The sequence below is a fragment of the Schistocerca nitens genome, chromosome 6, assembly GCF_023898315.1.
Source record: "Schistocerca nitens isolate TAMUIC-IGC-003100 chromosome 6, iqSchNite1.1, whole genome shotgun sequence".
In the NCBI taxonomy this organism is placed as follows: Eukaryota; Metazoa; Arthropoda; class Insecta; order Orthoptera; family Acrididae; genus Schistocerca; species Schistocerca nitens.
In genome coordinates this window covers 711,832,404-711,858,557 of record NC_064619.1, presented here as the reverse complement: position 1 = coordinate 711,858,557, position 26,154 = coordinate 711,832,404, and the positions used below count along the sequence as shown (strand labels likewise).

The following is a 26,154-nucleotide window of genomic DNA, read 5'->3' as shown; positions in this document are numbered from 1 at the left end:
CGGAACGAGAGTTCCTAGGTTCAAGTCTTCCTCGAGTGAAAAGTTAAATTTTTTTTCAGTTTATGTGACAAACTCTTATGTTTCATCACTTTTTTGGGAGTGATTATCACATCCACAAGAAAACCTAAATCGGGCAAGGTAGAATATTTTTACCCATTCGCTAGGTGTACAAGTTAGGTGGGCCGACAACATATTCCTGTCATGTGACGCACATGCCATCACCAGTGTCATATAGAATATATCAGACGTGTTTTCCTGTGGAGGAATCGGTTGACCTATGACCTTGCGATCAAATGTTTTCGGTTCCCGTTGGAGAGGCACGTCCTTTCGTCTACTAATCGCACGGGTTTGTGGTGCGGTCGCAAAACACAGACACTAAAGTTATTACAGTGAACAGAGACGTCAATGAACGGACAGATCATAACTTTGCGAAAATAAAGAAATTAAAATTTTCTGTCGAGGGAAGACTTGAACCAAGGACCTCTCGTTCCGCAGCTACTCACGCTAACCACGGGACCACGGCGCTCATGAGCTCACATCCTCCTTAATGTTGCATATGTTGCGCAAGGACTACTCAGTTTGTATATTTTACTAATTTTTTTCATAGTTCCACACAACTTCTTCCTGTTTTCTCGATTGATCCGTGTTCAGTTTTTCAAGGCCTATCCACTGTGCCAACTTATAACTAAATTTGAGGGGGGTGCGATGGGGAGGTTCCCTTGTAAGTGACAGTCTTGCAAGAACTGAAAAATACTGATCATGGCAAGAGGCTGCATTATAGTCAATGGTTCAAAAATTTCGTTCAACAAAAGGAATATTCTTAATGAAACATTTTTCAGTGATGAGGCGTGGTTTCATTTATCCGGGTACATAAACTCGCAAAATTCTCGTATGTGGATTACTGCAAATCCACTATGTATTCATGAGAAACCACGTCATTCTGTGGAAATAAGAGTTTGGATTGCAATTTCTAGACGTCGGATTGTAGGTCCCATACTTTTCAACGAAACAAACTCACAAAGATACTGTAGTGATATTCTGTACGCCTTCATAGAACTTGTGTTAAGTGAAATACTGAACGGATATTTTCAACAAGTTGGTGCAACCGGCCATACAACTCGCGTTTCAATGTCACTACTTGCTGATGTTCTTGGTGATTGTATAATTTCACAGTGACTGTGGCCTCCACGATCGCCTGACCTAACACCACTTGACATTTTCTTCTGCGGTGCAGCGAAAGGAACTGTCTATAAAAACCGTCTAAAATCCATCGATGAATTGAAAACTGCAATATCCACTTTAACTGCTTGTGTTACGGAAGAAATGTTTCAGCTTGTGTCTGGAAACATGATTAGACGAATTGAATTTTGTGTTCAACAAAAGGGGGGACACTTTCAACATTTAATGTGAAAATCTGTAATTAAAAATGAATATTCAATGAATTAATAACTTGTATTTCACCGAGTTTCATTTTGGTATATTCACTGCGGCATACGGTAGGCGCGGCTAACTATCATACGGCACTGCGGAGAGACTTTTTCAACACCCCGTATAATGAGTAGGAGGAAGATGACAGTGTAAATATTTGTTCCCGTGTATCATATTGAATTACGCATTCCAGTATAAGTAAAATTACTGTTGATTAATCAGTTAATCGTCTGCTCCCACAGGCAACGCAACACACGTCTTGCGACCATTACGGTGTCACGTCTTTGGGTTATCTGAGGGAGGCAGCGATTTGAAACAGGTCACTCGAAGCGGTGTTCCGAACAGCGACGGTTTCTAACGATCACTACTTGGGGCAGGTACGAAACTCACCGCGCCGTTACTGTAGCTAATATGTTGGGGGCTCATAACATACTAATTTGTGGATTACCAATTAATAACGGTATATATGCGCCCCGAGTTGCCACCCCACAATGTCATTTGTCATTGGCTATGGAGTAAACAAAAAAAAATTACCACCACTGCTCTAAAAACTGTATGAAAGAAAACATGACCCATTGTAGGCTGTAATTTAAACCTTTATTTAAATCGTGCGATTAGCGATATTCGGCTGTAGTTATTTTCAAGCACAAAAGGGACGTTGTGTATTACATAGTCAAATTGATTTTTACTTTATACATGCAAAACCATACTTCGTAGTCTATAATTACGTTACGACGTTACATGTCATATATTGGTGATTGTACTCGAAGTACTGTCCACTGCCAGTACTGTGTAATACGTGGCATCACGCTTTTGTTTAAAAACGACTTTGATCGAAATTAGCTAATCCCACGATCTAAACGAAGAACGTTTACATTACAGCCTACAACGGACCAAGTTTTCTTTTACAAAATGTGAATTGTTGTACTGGACGGCGACTGTTAATTTTTAACATCGCCTGTACATAAGCGAGGCATAACGCAGGACCTCTGACGTTCTCAGGACGTAGGGTCAGTAGCGCTTAGTATAACGCATGACAGCTCTTTAAATTGAGGATTAATGGAAGATAATGCCCATAACAGATAAACTGACAGTATCAGATTACAAGGGTTAGTGGTGAACAGGTGAGATCGTTCAAGTATATAGTGTTGTTCAGAAGGGGATAGGAAATAAGATGAATACGTGAAATCAGTAGCAGGGAAAGCGGATTACTCAATTGGCTAGGGTTGTTACGGCGTAAAGTCAAGCGCCGACAAGCCAGTCGGGCATGAAAGAGAAGAGGTGGCTATGATATCAGCCAATCAACGCTGACCGGACCTCCCTGCAGGACAACGCGACAGCAGCGGCCCCTATGTGAAGAGGACAAAAGCTCCGCGACCGAATGGTGACGGCCCAGTTCGATAGCAGCTTCAAGATTAGCGACTTGGATAGCGGCATCAACGTTAGGCACTTCGATAGCAGTTCAGGACAGACTTTGATCAGTTAGACCAGCAGTCACTGCAAAGACTGATCATTTCGTATGTCGCCCTCTGCTTCTGACACATCAAAGTAATTTACGAAGTATTGTAATTTCTTATTGTAATAAAACTCATTAATACTTGTTTGATACTTTGTCTAGCGTACCGAGTACGCAGGATTCCTAGACAGTGTCATGGGAAAGTGTAGTGCATTTGTAAAGCAAAAAGCTTACAAAACGCTAGTACTATCAGTTAAAAGGTTCTTAGAGTTTTGAGTGATTACAAGTAGGCATGCTCTGTGGAAAGCCTTTATGCTGAGACTGCTGAACCTCCGCTGTCCAATCGGCGAGCAGTCATTCTGAGTCGTTATGCTAGCCACCTGTCTTCCATGCCTGCTAATCCAGCCCATGACCTTTTTTTTCGACGCCTCCTTTGGTGTAGGGTATGCAGGCCGCCCCTCCTCCCTACTACCACCGGGAGTCCGCTTCCGTCAACTGCTCCATTCTCTTTCCTTCCGCTTTCCTAAAACCTTCTTGACAACTTGGGGTACAGCACCGCCTTGGCTCCGTCCCCGGATCTGCCTGCTCCGTGACCTTTGTCGATTTCCCAAGGATGGTACCCCTTCACTTGTGTATCGTCGGGCATTTGCTGCTCTATGTGCACAAATGACGGACGCCACATTTATTTACACCGACGGCTCGAAAACATCGTTAGGTGTAGGGAGTGCCTATATTGTTGGCGACACCCCGAATCACTTTCGGCTTCCCGACCAGTGTTCGGTTTATACTGCGGAGCTCTACGCTGTTCTCCAGGCTGTCCACTACATCCGCCGCCATCAGCGGATACAGTACGTTAGCTGCTCAGATTCTCCCAGCTCTCTCCTCAGTCTCCAAGCTCTTTATCCTGTGCACCCTCTGGTCCACCGGATTCAGGACTGTCTTCGCTTGCTCCACCTGGGGGGCGTCTCGGTGGCGTTCCTCTGGCTCCCGGGACACGTTGGTATCTGTGGGAATGAGGCGGCCGATATTGCAGCCAAGGCTGCAGTCTCTCTTCTTCGGCCAGCTATTCAATCGATTCCCTTCGCCGATCTACGGAGCGTTTTATGTCGTCGTGTTGTTAATTTATGGGACACGCATTGGTCGACACTTACCCATAATAAATTGCGGGACGTGAAAGCTCTTCCTTGTGCTTGGACCTCTTCCTCCCGAACGCGTCGTCGGGAGGAGGTAATTTTAACTCGACTCCGGATAGGGCACTGTCTTTTTAGCCATCGACATCTTCTAAGCGGCGATCCTCCCCCACTCTGTCCCCACTGCTCTCAGCTGTGGACGGTAAGACACCTTTTAATTGAGTGCCCCTATTTTAATCCGTTACGCTCCCGTCTACAGCTATCGCCTGATATATCGTCGATTTTAGCAGATGACACGCGCTCAGCCGACCGCGTTCTCAAGTTTATTAGTGCTAGTGAAATGACGTCAGTCATTTGAAGCTTTTTTTGGGGACAACCAACCCCTTTCTGCAGTGGATTTTGAAGCCTTCCTTCTGCTTTTAGTTTCTCCAATTTTATGACTTTCGTTCCCGTTGCTGCTGGTTTTCAATTTCGGTTTTTACTGTTTCCTAAGTCACGGACCGGGCGCTAATGACCATAGCAGTTTTGCGCCCTAAAACCAAAACAAAAAAAAAATAGGCATGCTGGTAGTCCTAGAACGAATTAAGACACGCGTTGTTACAGTATGAAATCACTGTAGCGCATAAAGTGTAACGGGGGCTTGGGGAACTTAAATGGCAATCTTTGGAAAAGAGGCGGCGATCTAAGAAACTCTGTTGGATGAATGGGCAGAACAGTTATTAGAGGAAGCCTGATAATTGAGAAGTGTAGTGTAACTCATCTAGGAGCCATGAGAAGACAATAGGCCGCGTACTCTCTCGCTCAGTACGCAAAGGAAATACGACAGGAAATGGTTAATGTTGGTACAAGGTACGCCCTGTATAGTGAGTTGTCGAATGCGTGTTGAAGTTGTAGACTCGATTGGATTAGAATGTTGGGGTGTTACGGACTTCGTGACGCTTAAGTCACCATTGTCATGTACCGCGTGGATTTGGCTTGCGTGACGGGTGACGTGTTGCTATTGTCTTTCGTGCACATATTTGGGATATTGGGATATTTCTTTATTGATGAACGTGCTCGAAATATTTTGAAACTGAGGAGGCGGCGGCGGCGGCGGCGGCGGCGGCGGCGGCGGAAAGTGCTAACCCTCAGTTTAGTAAGGATTAGGCTGACCTCACTTGTTCCGAATGAACCACAACTTCGTAGCAAATTTTTTCGTATGCACCGCTGGAAAGAGCTTCCTACCTTATAATTCTGGCTTACTGTATTAATGTTCTTGGCTTCGAATTTAACGAAAAATAAGGCGCAGTGACTCGCAATACGCCCTTCCATGTTAGCACTTACGTACGCCGATCCCATCAATTCATTCACCGCCAGAAGTTTCACTCGAAGAACAGATTAAAAATTGGGCTCGAAGGATAAAGTGATTATTTCAAAGCGCAAAGTTACTTCGAAACTAACATGGGGACCATCAGCCTTATTAATCTGAAACTTTGAGTCTTACGTATTTTCTGAATACCTTGCTAGTGTCATTTCATTTGACGGCCCACTAGTTGCGAGAAAATCGAAGTTTCATGCGTGCCTCCTATACGTATAACGCTTATCACGTTTCGACCAAGCAAGGGTAAAGCAGTGGTAAAGGTTCACGTCTAATTACACTGGCGGAACAGGTTCAAATGCTGCCAGGGCACTTCTTCAGTTTAACGCTACTGAATATCACTGGATAGTATATCATGCGAAATTACTCGGTTATTTTATCCGTAGTAATTTAAATCACAAATGACTCCTTACAGCAAACTAGCACCAAATGTGTTTCGTTTGTTATGGAATAAATTAGAGAAGTTTTACTCGCTCCCGACTGCATCGGCTGGTGTGCTAGAACAGACTCCCGTCCCCCCTGCGGGTGCGGGGATTAGAATAGGCCCGAGGTATTCCTGCCTGTCGTAAGAGGCGACTAAAAGGAGTCCATCCCCCTCACGGGGGTAGTTAGCGCCTGCGTCCGGAGACGGACGGTTTCACGACCTATAATCGTGGTCTTTTTGGTTTTTCCTTCTCGTTTCTTCCTTCCTTTTGTTGGTTCCTTCCTTTGCTCTTCTCCACTTCACTGTCTTCCTTACTTTTTCCCTTGACTTCTCCTTGCCTTCTCCTTGCCTTCTTCTCCTTGCCTTCTCCTTGCCTTCTTCTCCTTGCCTTCTCCTTGCCTCCTTCTCCTTGCTTTCTCATTGCCTTCTTCTCCTTGCCTTCTCTGGTCTCCGCCTCGGCGTTTGAGACAGTCTGTCCTCTTTCTCCCTCTCTCTTCTTTTTCCTCTTCTTCCTTCCTCCCTGTGCGTGTCTGAAGGCCGACCCACGCGTTCGCACGCGTAGCCGGTGACGGGGTAACGCGTAAGTCCCCGCCCTGGGTAGACATGTAAGGCACGCGCGTACCCCCTGGTAAAGGCCAGGCCCGGGGAGGGGTGATTGCCTGAGCTGATACCTTCTGACCATGCCGATTGGTCCCTCCGTCTGTTTCTCGGGAGGTGTGACCTGAGGTGTAAACATTCACCTAAGGCGGGAGTGCCCTCTGAGAGGGTCCCCACAAGGAAGGAGCGCGCCATCGGAGACGCTGGCAATCATGGGGGATTCCTCCGCAATGGATTCTACTCCATCGCTTTCGACTTCGACCCACAAACGGAAACGTGACCAGCCAACAGTGACAAAAATACTACCGCCTGCCCCACAGTTCCTCGTAGTTTCTCGATCTGAGGACGGAAAGGATTTTTCCTCTGTCAACCCTTTCGTTATCCAGAAGGGCGTAGATGCCATAGCCGGATCTGTCAAATCTTGTACCAGGTTGCGTAACGGTACCTTATTACTAGAAACTGAGAGTGCCTTTCAGGCACAAAAACTGCTTCGGGCCACACTCTTGTACACGTTCCCTGTCCGGGTGGAGGCCCACCGCACCTTGAATTCGTCTCGTGGTGTAGTCTATAGTAGCTCTCTCGACGGATTGACTGACGAGGAGCTTCAATCTTTCCTCGCTGAGCAGGGCGTGACGGCTGTCCATCGGGTCATGAAAAAGGTCAACAATGACCTTGTACCGACCCGGACACTTTTCTTAACCTTCGATAGTGTTAAGCTGCCATCGCGCATCAAGGCGGGCTACGAGGTTATTTCTGTTCGCCCCTATGTCCCGACACCTACGCGCTGCTACCAGTGTCAGCGTTTCAATCACACTCGACAGTCTTGTTCCAATGCGGCTAAATGTGTCACTTGTGGCAGGGATGCCCATGAGGGTGACGGTCCACCTCCGTCTCCTCGTTGTGTGAACTGTCAGGGTGACCATGCCGCATCCTCCCGCGACTGTCCTGTCTATAAGGAAGAACGCTGTATCCAGGAAATTCGAGTCAAAGAGAAAGTGTCCACCTCGGCTGCTCGCAAGCTATTGGCTAGTAGGAAGCCCACGCTGCTCCCAGCGGGGAAATACAGCACTGTCCTCGCCTCTCCTCGGACTACCCGGGAGGTAGCAACCCAGACATGCGATCTGACCTTCAGCACCACGGTCGTCCGTTCGGCCAGTGCTAAGATCGCGCGGTCGACGTCTCCTCTTCGTCCCATCACCCCACAGCCACCAGCCTCTTCATCAGCTTCTGCTAAGACGAAGACCCAGAAGTCAGATGCACGGGCCTTCAAGAAGGAACCGTCCCGTGCAGACTTCCTACGTACCTCGACCTCCCAGCCTTCGTCCGGTACTTCCACCAAACGACCATCCAAGAAGGCTAATAGGAAGCACAGTTCTCCTTCTCCGCCACGGCGCATTTCTTCTCCTGCGCCACCCAGCGGTTGCCGCCCCAGGCCGTCATCCCTTTCGCCTGGCCGCACCGCTGGTAGCCGAACATCTGGCCGTTCACCGGCGGAGGAAGCTCCCCCTCCCGGCCATCTTCCCAAGATGGCCGATGAACCTATAGAACCAATGGACGATGACTGTCCGCCTACTGATAGCGGCGGCAGTGCTCGCTCGAAGCCAGGCCCTCAGCGGCCTTCGAGGTGACCCCTTCTCTCATCTTCCTTTTCTTCCGATGGCACTTATTAACTGGAATATTCGCAGCGTTCGCTCCAACCGAGAGGACTTGAAGTTGCTGCTCCGCTCGCATCGTCCGCTCGTCGTAGCCCTCCAGGAAACGAAGCTACGCCCATGCGATCAAATTGCCTTGGCACACTACACCTCTGTGCGTTTTGACCTACCCCCTGTGGTAGGTATCCCAGCTCATGGAGGGGTTATGTTGCTGGTCCGGGATGATATTTACTACGATCCCATCACGTTGCACACCAGCCTGCAGGCAGTTGCCATCCGCATTACTCTCCCCACTTTTACGTTTTCCTTTTGTACCGTTTACGCTCCATCGTCATCTGCCGTTACCAGGGCAGACATGACGCAACTTGTTGCTCAGCTACCTGCACCATTTTTGTTAACTGGAGACTTCAATGCCCACCATCCTCTTTGGGGCTCTCCAGCATCCTGCCCGAGGGGCTCCTTGTTAGCAGACCTTTTCAACCAGCTCAATCTTGTCTGCCTCAATACTGGCGCCCCTACTTTTCTTTCGGACACCTCTCATACCTATTCCCATTTAGACCTCTCTATATGTACTCCCCAACTTGCACGCCGGTTTGAGTGGTATGCCCTTGCTGATACATATTCGAGCGACCACTTCCCGTGTATTATCCATCTCCTGCAGCATACTCCCTCTCCGTGCTCCTCTCGTTGGACCATCTCCAAGGCAGACTGGGGGCTCTTCTCTTCCAGGGCGACCTTTCAGGATCAAACCTTCACAAGCTGCGATCGTCAGGTCGCACACCTCACGGAAGTCATTCTCGCTGCTGCTGAATATTCCATCCCTCACCCTACCTCTTCTCCACGTCGCGTACCGGTCCCCTGGTGGACCGCAGCATGTAGGGACGCTATACGTGCTCGTCGACGTGCTTTACACACCTTTCAACGCCACCCTACAGTGGCGAATTGTATTAATTATAAACGATTACGTGCTCAGTGTCGTCGTATTATTAAGGAAAGCAAGAAAGCCAGCTGGGCTGCTTTCACCAGCACCTTCAACAGTTCTACTCCTTCTTCTGTTGTCTGGGGTAGCCTGCGCCGGCTATCTGGCACTAAGGTCCACTCCCCAATTTCTGGCTTGAAGGTCGCGAATGAAGTCCTTGTGGCCCCTGAGGCTGTCTCCAATGCCTTCGGCCGCTTTTTCGCCGAGGTTTCGAGCTCCGCTCATTACCACCCTGCCTTCCTCCCCCGCAAACAGGCCGAGGAGGCTAGGCCACGTGACTTCCGCTCCTCGAATTGTGAAAGTTATAATGCCCCATTCACCATGCGGGAACTCGAAACCGCACTTGGCCGATCACGGTCCTCCGCTCCAGGGCCTGATTCTATTCATATTCAGATGCTGAAGAACCTGTCTCCTGCGGGTAAAGGTTTTCTTCTTCGTACATACAATCGCATCTGGATTGAGGGACATGTTCCCGCATGCTGGCGCGAGTCTATTGTTGTCCCGATTCCTAAGCCGAGGAAGGACAAGCACTTGCCTTCCAGTTATCGACCTATCTCGCTTACCAGCTGTGTCTGTAAAGTGATGGAGCGAATGGTTAACTCTCGATTGGTTTGGCTGCTCGAGTCTCGACGCCTACTTACCAATGTACAATGTGGATTTCGAAGGCGCCGCTCTGCTGTCGACCATCTGGTTACCTTGTCGACCTTCATCATGAATAACTTCTTGCGGAAGCGCCCGACCGCGGCTGTGTTCTTTGATTTGGAGAAGGCTTACGACACCTGTTGGAGGGCGGGCATTCTCCGCACCATGCATACGTGGGGCTTTCGCGGTCGCCTCCCTCTTTTTATTTGTTCCTTTTTAATGGATCGACAGTTTCGGGTACGTGTGGGTTCTGTCCTGTCCGACACCTTTCGCCAGGAGAATGGGGTGCCACAGGGCTCAGTTTTGAGCGTCGCTCTCTTCGCCATCGCGATCAATCCAATAATGGATTGCCTCCCAGCTGATGTATCAGGCTCCCTTTTCGTGGACGATTTTACCATCTATTGCAGCGCGCAGTGTCCACGTGTCTTGGAGCGCTGTCTTCAGCGTTCTCTTGACCGTCTTTACTCCTGGAGTGTCGCCAATGGCTTCCGTTTTTCTGCCGAGAAGACGGTCTGTATTAACTTCTGGCGCTACAAAGAGTTTCTCCCACCGTCCTTACGACTCGGTCCCGTTGCTCTCCCACTCGTGGAGACAATCAAATTTTTAGGCCTTACCTTTGACAGGAAACTTAGCTGGTCTCCACATGTGTCATATTTGGCCGCCCGTTGTACCCGTTCTTTAAATGTCCTCCGTGTTCTCAGTGGTATGTCGTGGGGAGCGGATCGAACCGTCCTACTTCGTCTATATCGGTCGCTCGTCCGCTCCAAGCTGGATTATGGGAGCTTCGTATACTCCTCTGCACGGCCATCCATCTTACGCCGCCTCAACTCCATACAACATCGGGGTTTACGACTTGCGATCGGAGCATTTTATACCAGTCACGTAGAGAGTCTTCATGCTGACGCTGGCGAATTGCCACTCACCTACCGGCGCGATATACTGCTTTGTCGGTATGCCTGTCGGCTACTGTCAATGCCCGACCATCCTTCTTATCGTTCCTTTTTTGACGACTCTCTTGACCTTCAATACGGGTTGTATGTCTCTGCCTTGCTACCCCCTGGAGTTCGCTTTCGTCGCCTCCTTCAACACCTTCATTTTTCACTCCCTGCAACCTTTCGAGTGGGCGAGAGCCGCACGCCACCTTGGCTCCAGGCTCAGGTCCGCGTTCACCTCGACCTCAGCTCGCTCCCAAAAGAGGTCACCCCCGGTTCGGTCTACCACTCCCGTTTTTTGGAACTTCGTTCGAAGTTCAACAACATGACTTTCATTTATACAGATGGCTCTAAGACCAATGACGGGGTCGGGTGTTCCTTTATTGTCGGGGCACAAAGTTTCCAATACCGGCTCCACGGCCATTGTTCGGTCTTCACGGCTGAGCTCTTTGCCCTCTACCAGGCTGTTCTGTACATCTGCCGCCACCGACATTCTGCTTATGTCATCTGCTCAGATTCCCTGAGCGCCATCCAGAGCCTCAGTGATCCGTACTCGGTTCACCCTTTTGTACACCGGATCCAGCGCTCTCTTCAGCAGCTGGTGGACGTCGGTACGCCGGTTAGCTTTATGTGGGTTCCTGGCCATGTCGGTATCCCTGGGAACGAAGCTGCAGATGCCGCGGCCAAGGCTGCGGTCCTCCAGCCTCGGACAGCTTCTTGTTGTGTCCCTTCGTCCGATTTTAGCAGGGTCATTTGTCGGCGCGTTGTGTCGCTGTGGCATGCCGATTGGGCTGCACTTACCGACAACAAGCTTCGGGCCTTAAAACCTCTTCCCGTGGCTTGGACGTCCTCCTCACGCCCTTCTCGGCGGGAGGAGGTCGTTTTAGCAAGGTTAAGAATTGGACACTGCCGGTTCAGCCATCGCCATCTGCTGACGGCTGCGCCGGCGCCGTTCTGCCCATGTGGGCACTTGCTGACAGTTCGTCACATTTTAATGTCCTGTCCCGATCTTAAAACACTGCGCCTCGATCTTAACCTGCCTACTACTTTAGATGCCATTTTAGCGGATGACCCACGAGCAGCTGCTCGTGTTCTTTGTTTTATCAATTTGACAAACCTCGCTAAGGACATTTGATGTTTTTTAATCCTATGCCTGTCAGTCTGTCTTTTATTGTGTTTTCCCTTTTAGTTGTTGTTGTCAACTTGTGCCTCGCGGTGCATTCTTAGAGTAGTCAGGGCGCTAATGACCATTGAAGTTGTGCGCCCGAAAACCACAAAAAAAAAAAAAAAGAAACAGACTCCCGTTTGGTATTTGTCGTAGAAGCAATCCAAACACCCCACACCACGCACATTTAACGAAAGCTACTACCTTTCAGGCACACGTACTTTGCAGAAGTGGTACGAAGAAACACTATTTACTTAAATTCAGGAAGATCGTTAAAATGGCTCTGAGGACTATGCGACTTAACTTCTGAGGTCATTAGTCGCCTAGAACTTAGAACTTGAACCTTAGGCTTGAAAGTACCCATCCGCCATTCCCACAGAACTCTTACAGGTACAAAACTTATTTGCTCCCGATATTTATAAATGTAAATTTTTAAATACCTGGGCCAAATAGGTATTTAAAAATTTATTTATAAATATAAAATATATAAAATTACATATATTATATATTATATTATTATATATATTATATTAATATTATATATATTATATTAATATTATATATATTATTATATATAATATATATAATATTTATAAATATAAAATTTACATTTATAAATACCTGGGCCAAATAGCCCCCCATGAACCATGGACCTTGCTGTTGGTGGGGAGGCTTGCATGCCTCAGCGATACAGATGGCCGTACCGTAGGTGCAACCACAACGGAGGGGTATCTGTTGAGAGGCCAGACAAACATGTGGTTCCTGAAGAGGGGCAGCAGCCTTTTCAGTAGTTGCAGGGGCAACAGTCTGGATGATTGACTGATCTGGCCTTGTAACATTAACCAAAACGGCCTTCCTGTGCTGGTACTGCGAACGGCTGAAAGCAAGGGGAAACTACAGCCGTAATTTTTCCCGAGGACATGCAGCTTTACTGTATGATTAAATGATGATGCCGTCCTCTTGGGTAAAATATTCAGGAGGTAAAATAGTCCCCCATTCGGATCTCCGGGCGGGGACTACTCAGGAGGACGTCGTTATCAGGAGAAAGAAAACTGGCGTTCTACGGATCGGAGCGTGGAATGTCAGATCCCTTAATCGGGCAGGTAGGTTAGAAAATTTAAAAAGGGAAATGGATAGGTTAAAGTTAGATATAGTGGGAATTAGTGAAGTTCGGTGGCAGGAGGAACAAGACTTTTGGTCAGGTGATTACAGGGTTATAAATACAAAATCAAATAGGGGTAATGCAGGAGTAGGTTTAATAATGAATAAAAAAATTGGAGTGCGGGTAAGCTACTACAAACAGCATAGTGAACGCATTGTGGCCAAGATAGACACAAAGCCCATGCCTACTACAGTAGTACAAGTTTATATGCCAACTAGCTCTGCAGATGATGAAGAAATTGATGAAATGTATGACGAGATAAAAGAAATTATTCAGGTAGTGAAGGGACACGAAAATTTGTCATGGGTGACTGGAATTCGTCAGTAGGAAAAGGGAGAGAAGGAAACATAGTAGGTGAATATGGATTGGGGGAAGGAATGAAAGAGGAAGCCGCCTTGTAGAATTTTTCACAGAGCATAACTTAATCATAGCTAACACTTGGTTCAAGAATCATAAAAGAAGGTTGTATACCTGGAAGAATCCTAGAGATACTAAAAGGTATCAGATAGATTATATAATGGTAAGACAGAGATTTAGGAATCAGATTTTAAATTGTAAGACATTTCCTGGGGCAGATGTGGATTCTGACCACAATCTATTGGTTATGAACTGCAGATTGAAACTGAAGAAACTGCAAAAAGGTGGGAATTTAAGGAGATGGGACCTGGATAAACTGAAAGAACCAGAGGTTGTAGAGAGTTTCAGGGAGAGCATTAGGGAACAACTGACAGGAATGGGGGAAAGAAATACAGTAGAAGAAGAATGGGTAGCTCTGAGGGATGAAGTAGTGAAGGCAGCAGAGGATCAAGTAGGTAAAAAGACGAGGGCTAATAGAAATCCTTGGGTAACAGAAGAAATATTGAATTTAATTGATAAAAGGAGAAAATATAAAAATGCAGTAAACGAAGCAGGCAAAAAGGAATACAAACGTCTCAAAAATGATATCGACAGGAAGTGCAAAATGGCTAGGCAGGGATGGCTAGAGCACAAATGTAAGGATGTAGAGGCTTGTTTCACTTGGGGTAAGATAGATACTGCCTACAGGAAAATTAAAGAGACCTTTAGAGAGAAGAGAACCACTTGTATGAATATCAAGAGCTCAGATGAAAACCCAGTTCGAAGCAAAGAAGGGAAGGCAGAAAGGTGGAAAGAGTATATAGAGGGTTTATACAAGGGCGATGTACTTGAGGACAATATTATGGAAATGGAAGAGGATGTAGATGAAGACGAAATGGGAGATAAGATACTGCGTGAAGAGTTTGACAGAGCATTGAAAGACCTGAGTCGAAACAAGGCCCCGGGAGTAGACAACATTCCATTAGAACTACTGATGGCCTCGGGAGAGCCAGTCATGACAAAACTCTACCATCTGGTGAGCACGATGTACGAGACAGGCGAAATACCCTCAGACTTCAAGAAGAATATAATAATTCCAATCCCAAAGAAAGCAGGTGTTGACAGATGTGAAAATTACCGAACTATCAGTTTAATAAGTCACAGCTGCAAAATAATAACGCGAATTCTTTACAGACGAATGGAAAATTGTTAGAATCCGTCCTTGGGGAAGATCAGTATGGATTCCGTAGAAATGTTGGAACACCTGAGGCAATACTGACCTTACGACTTATCTTAGAAGAAAGATTAAGGAAAGGCAAACCTACATTTCCGGCATTTGTAGACTTAGAGAAAGCTTTTGACAATGTTGACTGGAATATTCTCTTTCAAATTCTAAAGGTGACAGGGGTAGGATACAGGGAGCGAAAGGCTATTTACAATTTGTACAGAAACCAGATGACAGTTATAAGAGTCGAGGGGCACGAAAGGGAAGCAGTGGTTGGGGAGTGAGACAGGGTTGTAGGCTCTCCCCGATGTTATTCAATCTGTATATTGAGCAAGCAGTAAAGGAAACAAAAGAAAAATTCAGAGTAGGTATTAAAATTCATGGGGAAGAAGTAAAAACTTTGAGGTTCGCCGATGACATTGTAATTCTGTCAGAGACAGCAAAGGACTTGGAAGAGCAGTTGAACGGAATGGACAGTGTCTTGAAAGGAGGATATAAGATGAACATCAACAAACGCAGAACGAGGATAATGGAATGTAGTTGAATTAAGTCGGGTGATGCTGAGGGAATTAGATTAGGAAATGAGACACTTAAAGTAGTAAAGGAGTTTTGCTATTTAGGGAGTAAAATAACCGATGATGGTCGAAGTAGAGAGGATATAAAATGTAGACTGGCAATGGCAAGGAAAGCGTTTCTGAAGAAGAGAAATTTGTTAACATCGAGTATAGATTTAAGTGTCAGGAAGTCGTTTCTGAAAGTATTTGTATGGAGTGTAGCCATGTATGGAAGTGAAACATGGACGATAACTAGTTTGGACAAGAAGAGAATAGAAGCTTTCGAAATGTGGTGCTACAGAAGAATGCTGAAGATTAGATGGGTAGATCTCGTAACTAATGAGGAGGTATTGAATAGGGTTGGGGAGAAGAGAAGTTTGTGGCACAACTTGACTAGAAGTAGGGATCGGTTGGTAGGACGTGTTTTGAGGCATCAAGGGGTCACAAATTTAGCATTGGAGGGCAGCGTGGAGGGTAAAAATCGTAGAGGGAGACCAAGAGATGAATACACTAAGCAGATTCAGAAGGATGTAGGTTGCAGTAGGTACTGGGAGATGAAGGAGCTTGCACAGGATAGAGTAGCATGGAGAGCTGCATCAAACCAGTCTCAGGACTGAAGACCACAACAACAACAACAACGGGCCAAATAGGCCAAAGAGACCCAAGAAAAACAAATTTAGCTTTAACAAGGTAGACTGAGCCTATTTTCTCGTTAGTATCATTAAGCTATGTAGCAGGTAAAGAAAAATAGAAATATTTCGGGCCATAGCATTTGAATATAAAAAACATTATGGAAGAACTCAGAGCACGTGAGTAAAGCAAGCATGTGCTATTGTAATGCGCTTCATTCAGAAATTTTCGTTGTCCCGTATGCCGTCGAGATCAGTAAGAAAGAATCGTCGTTGATTCTATTTTTGAAGAAAATAAGCGTGAATTAACTATTATCATATATTTACGAACATCCTAAACTAGTTGTTCTTGCCCATTGGTGAACAAATTGATACGGGATGTGTGGCTTGAAAAAGTTAGCTAATGTGCGAACTGCAGTGCGTGTTCTGCGGGACGAGTTCGCCGGCCGTCTGATCTCTAGTGTCGGAGGGTGGCGAACATCGGTGACATCAGCACTCAGCCCATTAAGTCCGTTGCAGTTTTTTTTTTAATTAGGCATACTTGAAATCCGTTGTTCACACGGACCGTGCAAGGACCCTTGCACTGTACACTTGTAGGATCATATTCGCCAAGCAACTCGAGAGTCGACCGGAACTTTAAAATTAGGGTAACTCACTTTATTGATATGTGGTCTGTCATCGGATAGAATTCTTAAACCTGTGTAATATTGAATTATCAATCAAGTAGAAGTAAAAGAAATTGAATTAAAATATGTTTAACAGCTTTCAAATCAGTAAGTTTCTCTGCCGCGTGTTGTATTATAAACAGTTTCTATTTCCTAGTTTCATTTGGCTATAGTAATTAAGTCATTGAAGTCTATAGACAGAATACGTGCTCTGCGTAATTTCACGGGCTGAATGTAGCTTAAATATTTAGTTAGTAACAAAGAAAACTCCTAATTTCAATGAAAACCTCATTTGTTACATAAAGAATTATCCAAACATCCCACGTATGTCACAATGGCGCTGTGTACCCTCACGGAATAATCGTAATTACTTTCGTTAGTTCTCTGAAACACGGTTATAATATATTGACACTGCTATGAATAGTTCCTCGATGGAAAACATCGGGCCAGTAACCAACCGGTGCTACACTAATTGAACACGTCACTGAGGAGTTTGATGTAACTGTTCAAATTTAACTCCAGTGCTGATGGTTCACATATACTGGCCAACTCTTAACCGTAAACATGACCCTGAAATGTTCTATCTCCCAGCCACGCTTAGACTGAAACTATCAGCTGTAGTATTGACGCCGGACAGCACCCAATTGCTCACTCGATTCACCAGCGTTACTCTCAAAGTTTCGTTAGTGCACAGCTGTATAAGCAGACGTCACTGGCACACCAGTATCAAGAGCTAAATAGTGCAGCGGTATTCTGCAATATCCTTCCAAAGCCGCTAACGCCTCAACTCATTTAAAACCGATACTCTGCCTGCGACAGCCTGAGTGTCGCATGTTAGTGGAAGGTTGTCTAGGGGGTTATTGGCTTCAGAGCAATACTGGACGCTTGAATCGAACGTGAGGCAGGCTAAATAAACAAGGCAGGGCCAATGATGTAGTCCCTGATCATCTGAACCCTTTGGGGGCCAGAGGGTTCGAACAGGCCCGAGGTATTCCTGCCTGTCGTAAGAGGCGACTAAAAGGAGTCCTTCCCCCTCAAGGGGGTAGTTTGCACCTGTGTCCGGTGACAGACGGTTTAACGACTAAAATTTGTGGTCATTTTGGATTTCGCTTATTCTGGTTTCTTATTTCCTTTCTTTGTTCTTCTCCCTCTCTCACCGTCTTCATTAATTTTTACTTTGCCCTCTTCTCCTTGCCGTCTTCTCCTTGCCCTCTTCTCCTTGCCCTCTTCTCCTTGCCCTCTTCTCCTTGCCCTCTTCTCCTTGCCCTCTTCTCCTTGCCCTCTTCTCCTTGCCCTCTTCTCCTTGCCCTCTTCTCCTTGCCCTCTTCTCCTTGCCCTCTTCTCCTTGCCCTCTTCTCCTTGCCCTCTTCTCCTTGCCCTCTTCTCCTTGCCCTCTTCTCCTTGCCCTCTTCTCCTTGCCCTCTTCTCCTTGCCCTCTTCTCCTTGCCCTCTTCTCCTTGCCCTCTTCTCCTTGCCCTCTTCTCCTTGCCCTCTTCTCCTTGCCCTCTTCTCCTTGCCCTCTTCTCCTTGCCCTCTTCTCCTTGCCCTCTTCTCCTTGCCCTCTTCTCCTTGCCCTCTTCTCCTTGCCCTGTTCTCCTTGCCCTGTTCTCCTTGCCCTCTTCTCCTTGCCCTCTTCTCCTTGCCCTCTTCTCCTTGCCCTCTTCTCCTTGCCCTCTTCTCCTTGCCCTCTTCTCCTTGCCCTCTTCTCCTTGCCCTCTTCTCCTTGCCCTCTTCTCCTTGCCCTCTTCTCCTTGCCCTCTTCTCCTTGCCCTCTTCTCCTTGCCCTCTTCTCCTTGCCCTCTTCTCCTTGCCCTCTTCTCCTTGCCCTCTTCTCCTTGCCCTCTTCTCCTTGCCCTCTTCTCCTTGCCCTCTTCTCCTTGCCCTCTTCTCCTTGCCCTCTTCTCCTTGCCCTCTTCTCCTTGCCCTCTTCTCCTTGCCCTCTTCTCCTTGCCCTCTTCTCCTTGCCCTCTTCTCCTTGCCCTCTTCTCCTTGCCCTCTTCTCCTTGCCCTCTTCTCCTTGCCCTCTTCTCCTTGCCCTCTTCTCCTTGCCCTCTTCTCCTTGCCCTCTTCTCCTTGCCCTCTTCTCCTTGCCCTCTTCTCCTTGCCCTCTTCTCCTTGCCCTCTTCTCCTTGCCCTCTTCTCCTTGCCCTCTTCTCCTTGCCCTCTTCTCCTTGCCCTCTTCTCCTTGCCCTCTTCTCCTTGCCCTCTTCTCCTTGCCCTCTTCTCCTTGCCCTCTTCTCCTTGCCCTCTTCTCCTTGCCCTCTTCTCCTTGCCCTCTTCTCCTTGCCCTCTTCTCCTTGCCCTCTTCTCCTTGCCCTCTTCTCCTTGCCCTCTTCTCCTTGCCCTCTTCTCCTTGCCCTCTTCTCCTTGCCCTCTTCTCCTTGCCCTCTTCTCCTTGCCCTGTTCTCCTTGCCCTGTTCTCCTTGCCCTCTTCTCCTTGCCCTCTTCTCCTTGCCCTCTTCTCCTTGCCCTCTTCTCCTTGCCCTCTTCTCCTTGCCCTCTTCTCCTTGCCCTCTTCTCCTTGCCCTCTTCTCCTTGCCCTCTTCTCCTTGCCCTCTTCTCCTTGCCCTCTTCTCCTTGCCCTCTTCTCCTTGCCCTCTTCTCCTTGCCCTCTTCTCCTTGCCCTCTTCTCCTTGCCCTCTTCTCCTTGCCCTCTTCTCCTTGCCCTCTTCTCCTTGCCCTCTTCTCCTTGCCCTCTTCTCCTTGCCCTCTTCTCCTTGCCCTCTTCTCCTTGCCCTCTTCTCCTTGCCCTCTTCTCCTTGCCCTCTTCTCCTTGCCCTCTTCTCCTTGCCCTCTTCTCCTTGCCCTCTTCTCCTTGCCCTCTTCTCCTTGCCCTCTTCTCCTTGCCCTCTTCTCCTTGCCCTCTTCTCCTTGCCCTCTTCTCCTTGCCCTCTTCTCCTTGCCCTCTTCTCCTTGCCCTCTTCTCCTTGCCCTCTTCTCCTTGCCCTCTTCTCCTTGCCCTCTTCTCCTTGCCCTCTTCTCCTTGCCCTCTTCTCCTTGCCCTCTTCTCCTTGCCCTCTTCTCCTTGCCCTCTTCTCCTTGCCCTCTTCTCCTTGCCCTCTTCTCCTTGCCCTCTTCTCCTTGCCCTCTTCTCCTTGCCCTCTTCTCCTTGCCCTCTTCTCCTTGCCCTCTTCTCCTTGCCCTCTTCTCCTTGCCCTCTTCTCCTTGCCCTCTTCTCCTTGCCCTCTTCTCCTTGCCCTCTTCTCCTTGCCCTCTTCTCCTTGCCCTCTTCTCCTTGCCCTCTTCTCCTTGCCCTCTTCTCCTTGCCCTCTTCTCCTTGCCCTCTTCTCCTTGCCCTCTTCTCCTTGCCCTCTTCTCCTTGCCCTCTTCTCCTTGCCCTCTTCTCCTTGCCCTCTTCTCCTTGCCCTCTTCTCCTTGCCCTCTTCTCCTTGCCCTCTTCTCCTTGCCCTCTTCTCCTTGCCCTCTTCTCCTTGCCCTCTTCTCCTTGCCCTCTTCTCCTTGCCCTCTTCTCCTTGCCCTCTTCTCCTTGCCCTCTTCTCCTTGCCCTCTTCTCCTTGCCCTCTTCTCCTTGCCCTCTTCTCCTTGCCCTCTTCTCCTTGCCCTCTTCTCCTTGCCCTCTTCTCCTTGCCCTCTTCTCCTTGCCCTCTTCTCCTTGCCCTCTTCTCCTTGCCCTCTTCTCCTTGCCCTCTTCTCCTTGCCCTCTTCTCCTTGCCCTCTTCTCCTTGCCCTCTTCTCCTTGCCCTCTTCTCCTTGCCCTCTTCTCCTTGCCCTCTTCTCCTTGCCCTCTTCTCCTTGCCCTCTTCTCCTTGCCCTCTTCTCCTTGCCCTCTTCTCCTTGCCCTCTTCTCCTTGCCCTCTTCTCCTTGCCCTCTTCTCCTTGCCCTCTTCTCCTTGCCCTCTTCTCCTTGCCCTCTTCTCCTTGCCCTCTTCTCCTTGCCCTCTTCTCCTTGCCCTCTTCTCCTTGCCCTCTTCTCCTTGCCCTCTTCTCCTTGCCCTCTTCTCCTTGCCCTCTTCTCCTTGCCCTCTTCTCCTTGCCCTCTTCTCCTTGCCCTCTTCTCCACCCTATGGTTTCCGCCTCGGCATTTGAGACAGTCTTTACTCTCTCCCTCTCTCCTTTTTTTTTCCCTATGCTTCTTTCCTCCCTGTGCGTGCTTGAAAGTCGACCCACGCGTTCGCATGCGCAGCCGGTGACGGGGTAAAGCGTAATTCCCCGCCCTGGGTAGACAAGTAGGGCCCGTGCGTACCCCCTGGTAAAGACCGGGGACGGGTGATTGCCCGAGCTGACACCTTCCGACCACCGACCATGCCGATTGGTCCCTCAATCCGTTTCTCGGGAGGTGTGATCTGAGGTGTAAACATTCACCAAAAGCGGGAGCGCCCTCTGAGAGGGTTCCCACAAGGAAGAAGCGCGCCATCGGAGACTCTGGCAATCGTGGGAGATTCATCCGCAATGGATTTCTCTTCTTCTCTCTCTGCTTCTGCCCTAAAACGGAAACTTCACCAGCCGCCAGTAACAAAAGTACTACCGCCTGCCCCAAAGTTCCTCGATATGAGGACGGAAAGGATTTTTCGTCTGTCAACTCTTTAGTTATTCAGAAGGACGTAGATGTCATAGCCGGACCTGTCAAGTTTTGTAAAAGGATGCGTAACGGTACCTTGTTGTTGGAAACTGAGAGCACCTTTCAGGCACAAAAACTGCTTTGGGCCACACTCCTGTACACATTCCCTGTCTGGGTGGAGGCTCACCACACTTTGAATTCGTCGCGTGGTGTGGTACCTTCTAGATCACTCGACGGATAGACTGACAAAGAGATTCAGTCTTTCCTCGCTGAGCAGGTCTTCAGTCCTGAGACTGGTTTGATGCAGCTCTCCATGCTACTCTCTCCTGTGCAAGCTTCATCTCCCAGTACCTACTGCAGCCTACATCCTTCTGAATCTGCTTAGTGTATTCATCTCTTGGTCTCCCTCTAAGATTTTTACCCTCCACGCTGCCCTCCAATACTAAATTGGTGATCCGTTGATGCCTCGGAACATGTCCTAACCGATCCCTTCTTCTGGTCAAGTTGTGCCACAAACTCCTCTTCTCCCCAATTCTATTCAATACTTCATTAGTTATGTGGTTTACCCGTCTAATCTTCAGCATTCTTCTGTAGCACCACATTTCGAAAGCTTCTATTCTCTTCTTGTCTAAACTATTTATCGTCCATGTTTCACTTCCATACATGGCTACACTCCATATAAATACTTTCAGAAACGATTTCCTGACACTTAAATCTATACTCGATGTTAACAAATTTCTCTTCTTCAGAAACGCTTTCCTTGCCATTGCCAGTCTACATTTTATATCCTCTCTACTTCGGCCATCATCAGTTATTTTGCTCCCCAAATAGCGAAACTCCTTTACTACTTTAAGTGTCTCATTTCCTAATATAATTCCCTCAGCATCACCCGACTTAATTCGACTACATGCCATTATCCTCGTTTTGCGTTTGTTGATGTTAATCTTATATCCTCCTTTCAAGACACTGTCCATTCCGTTCAACTGCTCTTCAAAGTCCTTTGCAGTCTCTGATAGAATTACAATGTCATCGGCGAACCTCAAAATTTTTATTTCTTCTCAATGGATTTTAATACCTACTCCGAACTTCTTTTTTGTTTCCTTTACTGCCTGCTCAATATTCAGATTGCATAACATTGGGGAAAGGCTACAACCCTGTCTCACTCCCCAACCACTGCTTCCCTTTCATGTCCCTCAACTCTTAAAACTGCCATCTGGTTTCTGTACTAACTGTAAATAGCCTTTCGCTCCCTGTATTTTACCCCTGCCACCTTCAGAATTTGAAAGAGTATTCCAGTCAACATAGTCAAAAGCTTTCTTTAAGTCTACAAATGCTAGAAACGGTTTGCCTTTCCTTAATCTTTTTTCCAAGACAAGTCTCAGGGTCAGTATTGCCTCACGTGTTCCAACATTTCTACGGAACCCAAACTGATCTTCCCCGAGGTCGGCTTCTACCAGTTATTCCATTCGTCTGTAAAGAATTTGCGTTAGTATTTTGCAGCTGTGACTTATTAAACTGATAGTTCGGTAATTTTCACATCTGCCAACACCTGCTTTCTTTGGGATTGGGATTATTATATTCTTTTTTAAGTCTGAGGGTATTTCACCTGTCGCATACATTTTGCTCACTAGATGGTAGTTTTGCCAGAACTGGCTCTCCCAAGGCTATCAGTAGTTGTATGTTGTATGTTCCTGGAGCCTTGTTTCGACTTAGGTCTTTCAGTGCTCTGTCAAACTCTTCACGCAGTATCATATCTCCCATTTCATCTTCGACATCTTCTTCCATTTCCATAATATTGTCTTGAAGTACATCGCCCTTGTATAGATCCTCTATATACTCCTTCCACCTTTCTGCTTTCCCTTCTTTGCTTAGAACTGGGTTTCCATGTGAGCTCTTGATATTCATACAAGTGGTTCTCTTTTCTCCAAAGGTCTCTTTTAATTTTCCTGTACTCAGTATGTATCTTACCCCTAGTGAGATAAGCCTCTACATCCTTACATCCCTGCTTAGCCATTTTGCACTTCCTGTCGATCTCACTTTTGAGACGTTTGTATTCCTTTTTGCCTGCTTCATTTACTGCATTTTTATATTTTCTTTCATCAATTAAATTCATTATCTATTGTTACCCAAGGATTTCTACTAGACCTCGTCTTTTTACCTACTTGATACTCTGCTGCCTTCACTATTTCATCCCTCAAAGCTACCCATTTTTCTTCTACTGTATTTCTTTCCAGCATTCCTGTCAATTGCTTCATTATGCTCTACCTGAAATTCTGTACAACCTCTGGTTCTTTCAGTTTATCCAGGTCGCATCTCCTTAAATTGCCACCTTTTTGCAGTTTCTTCAGTTTTAATCTACAGTTCATAACCAATAGATTGTGGTCAGAGCCCACATCCGCCCCTGGAAATGTCTTGTAATTTAAAACCTGGTTCCTAAATCTCTCACCATTATATAATCTATCTGAAATCTTTTAGTATGTCCAGGGTTCTCCCATGTATACAACCTTCCTTCATGATTCTAGAACCAATTGTTAGCTGTCCATAGGGTCGTGAAAAAGGTCGGCAATGACCTTGTACCGACCCGGACACTTTTCTTGACCTTTGTGTTCAGCTGCCGTCGCGCATCAAAGCGGGCTATGAGGTTATTTCTGTTCGCCCATATGTCCCGACACCTACGCGCTGCTACCAGTGTCAGCGTTTTAACGACAACCGCCAGTCTTGTTCTAATGCAATAAATGAGTCACTTGTGGCAGGGAAGCCCATGAGGGTGACTGTCCACCTCAGTCTCCTCGTTGCGTGAACTGTCAGGGTGACCATGCAGCGTCCTCTTTAGACTGTGCTATCTAAAAGGATGAACGCTGTATACAGGAAATTCGGGTCAAAGAGAAAGTGTCCACCTCGGCTGCTCGCAAGTTTTTTGCTAGTGGGAAGCCCACGGTGCTCCCAGCGGGGAAATACAGTACTTTCCTTGCCTCTCCTCGGACTACCAGGGAGGTATCGACGCAGACATGCGATCTTACCTTTGGCTCTACGGTCGTCCGTTTGGCCAGTGCTAAGATCGCCCGGTCAACGTCTCCTCTTCCTCCCGTCACCCCTAAGACACAAGCACTTTCATCAGCCTCTGCCAAGACTAAGACACAGATGTCAGATGCACGGGCCTTCAAGAAGGAACCGTCCCGTGAAGACTTTGAAAGGCGTGCACTTCATTCACCATTCAGTGCTCGCATCTCATATTTCTAATCCACACATTCTGGTATTCGGTAAACTAATAATTCAGGTAATATTAATAATTTCTATGGGTTGCCTGATCTATTTGACGATTTTTACAGCTTGTCTCACACTGATCTGTGAGAGGAACTTGGCGCCAGGAATTTTCTTTAGTTACGGGCGAGAGCAGCAGTCTTCCTAGCAGCCATGATGGCTCCCCGTTTCCTGTCCTTTTTCCGATCGCCAGGGTAGCACGTGGTGGCGTTTGAAAGTTCAGTAGTGGCCAAAGTTTCTCCTGCTCTGTTCCCCAACCTGCCTTACCAACCTTGTAACTGATATTTTTTCTCAACTTTAACGTCGCGAGGTTGGCTCCCTGTGAAATTCCGGCCCTATGATTGGTCAGTTCAGGTGCCCGCCCGTTTTTTGTGGGCGGGTGCCAAACCGCCCTCCGCGGATGGATAGTGGACAAACGGGCAGTAGTTCAGTTCTAGTGTGACCGTGCCTGAGAAAGGAGGTGCTGCTTCCAGGAGATGAAGTTCGGTAAGCATGAGCGCCGACGTGCACTGTAGATTCGCGCCCTGCGGCCCAGAGGGAACCTTATAGGTCATTGTACTGATGTGCTCTCCTTGAATTACGGTTTATGCAATTTTTTTCGTGTTATAAGACTGTAGTGTTTTCCTTATACAGTCGGACATAATGTGCAAGACGTGTTGGTTAGTCACAGAAGCTTGCAGTACGGCACTAAAGTGCAGACATTCATGCTCACTTTTCCACTTCGTCCGACAGTAGCTCTTTCAGTTCTCCTGTGTAAAATTCTACTCAGAATTTGTCTTCCTATCTTGAAAACTTGTGCCCTTTGTCCTACGCCACGTGGTGAGTGGCGTCCCTTCGTTTAGTTAACGTAGTCGGACCGCGAGCCAAAGTTATATGAATAGTTTCGCGTCTTGCTGGTCGTATTCCACCATTTGATTGTGTAATTGTTCAGTATTCAACTGTTAAATAAATGAGTCCTTTAATCTGTACATTCTCCCTTTCATTGCGTGAAACCATCCTTAGTGTCACAGTAGAATAATGAACTATAACGGTTGCTACAAGGTCGGGCAGGTCTCGCGCCATTAATGATACGATTAAGATTCAATATCGCGCACGCGCCTGGCACGACCATTGCACGCATGGCACCGATAATAGTAATAATAATTTCCAGTTATCCCCCATTGACAAACTGGGAAGTGTTCACGGGTCAGTGTGAGTACGTGAGCACCAAAGCCACTTGATGTGGTGGAAGTAGTGGCCTCTGTTTTACCTTACTGGTTTAAAAAAAAGAATATCAAAAATTACAGCCCCTGTAAAATAAAACGAGCCACCGCTTATAACTTCTTACGTACCCCGAACTCCCATCCATCGACCAGTACTTCGACAAAACGACCTTCCAAGAAGGCTCATAGGAAGCAAAGTTGCCGGCCGGAGTGGCCGAGCGGTTAAAGGCGCTACAGTCTGGAACCGCACGACCGCTACGGTCGCAGGTTCGAATCCTGCCTCGGGCATGGATGTGTGTGATGTCCTTAGGTTAGTTAGGTTTAAGTAGTTCTAAGTTCTAGGAGACTTATGACCACAGCAGTTCAGTCCCATAGTGCTCAGAGCCATTTGAAGCAAAGTTCTCCTCCTCCGGCACGGCGCGTTTCTTCTGCTGCGCCACCCAGCTGTTGCCGCCCCAGGCCGTCATCCGTTTCGCCTGGCCGCACAGCTGGTAGCCGAACATCTGGCCGTTCACCGGCGGAGGAAGCTCCCCCTCCCGACCATTTTAACATGGTGGCCGACGAACCTATTGAAAAAATGGACGCTAACTCTCCCACTATTGATAGCGGCAGCAGTGCTCGCTCGAAGCCAGGCCCTCAGTGGCCTTCGAGGTGATCTCTTCTTGCTTCTCCTTTTTCTTTTTCTTCTCACGATGGTACTTCTTCATTAGAATATTCGCGGCATTCGCTCCAACCGAGAGAACTTAAAGTTGCTGCTACGCTTGCACTGTCCGCTCGTCGTAGCTCTCCAGGAAACGAAGCTACGCCCATGCGATCGTATTGACTTGGCACACTATGCC

At 47.5% G+C, this 26,154-nt stretch overlaps 1 protein-coding gene across 1 annotated transcript in view; it reads right to left on the bottom strand.

Moving 5' to 3' along the window:
* The window catches only part of LOC126263585 (uncharacterized), a 175,970-nt gene extending 151,303 nt beyond the window's left edge, over window positions 1–24,667 (bottom strand). The window contains exons 1-2 of the mRNA XM_049960678.1: window positions 24,531–24,667; window positions 17,543–20,303 (exon numbers count right to left, since the gene is read on the bottom strand). Of these exons, the coding sequence (XP_049816635.1) occupies window positions 17,543–20,303; window positions 24,531–24,667 (2,898 nt within the window). The remainder of the gene's footprint in view (window positions 1–17,542; window positions 20,304–24,530) is intronic.
* Window positions 24,668–26,154: the final 1,487 nt, after the last annotated feature.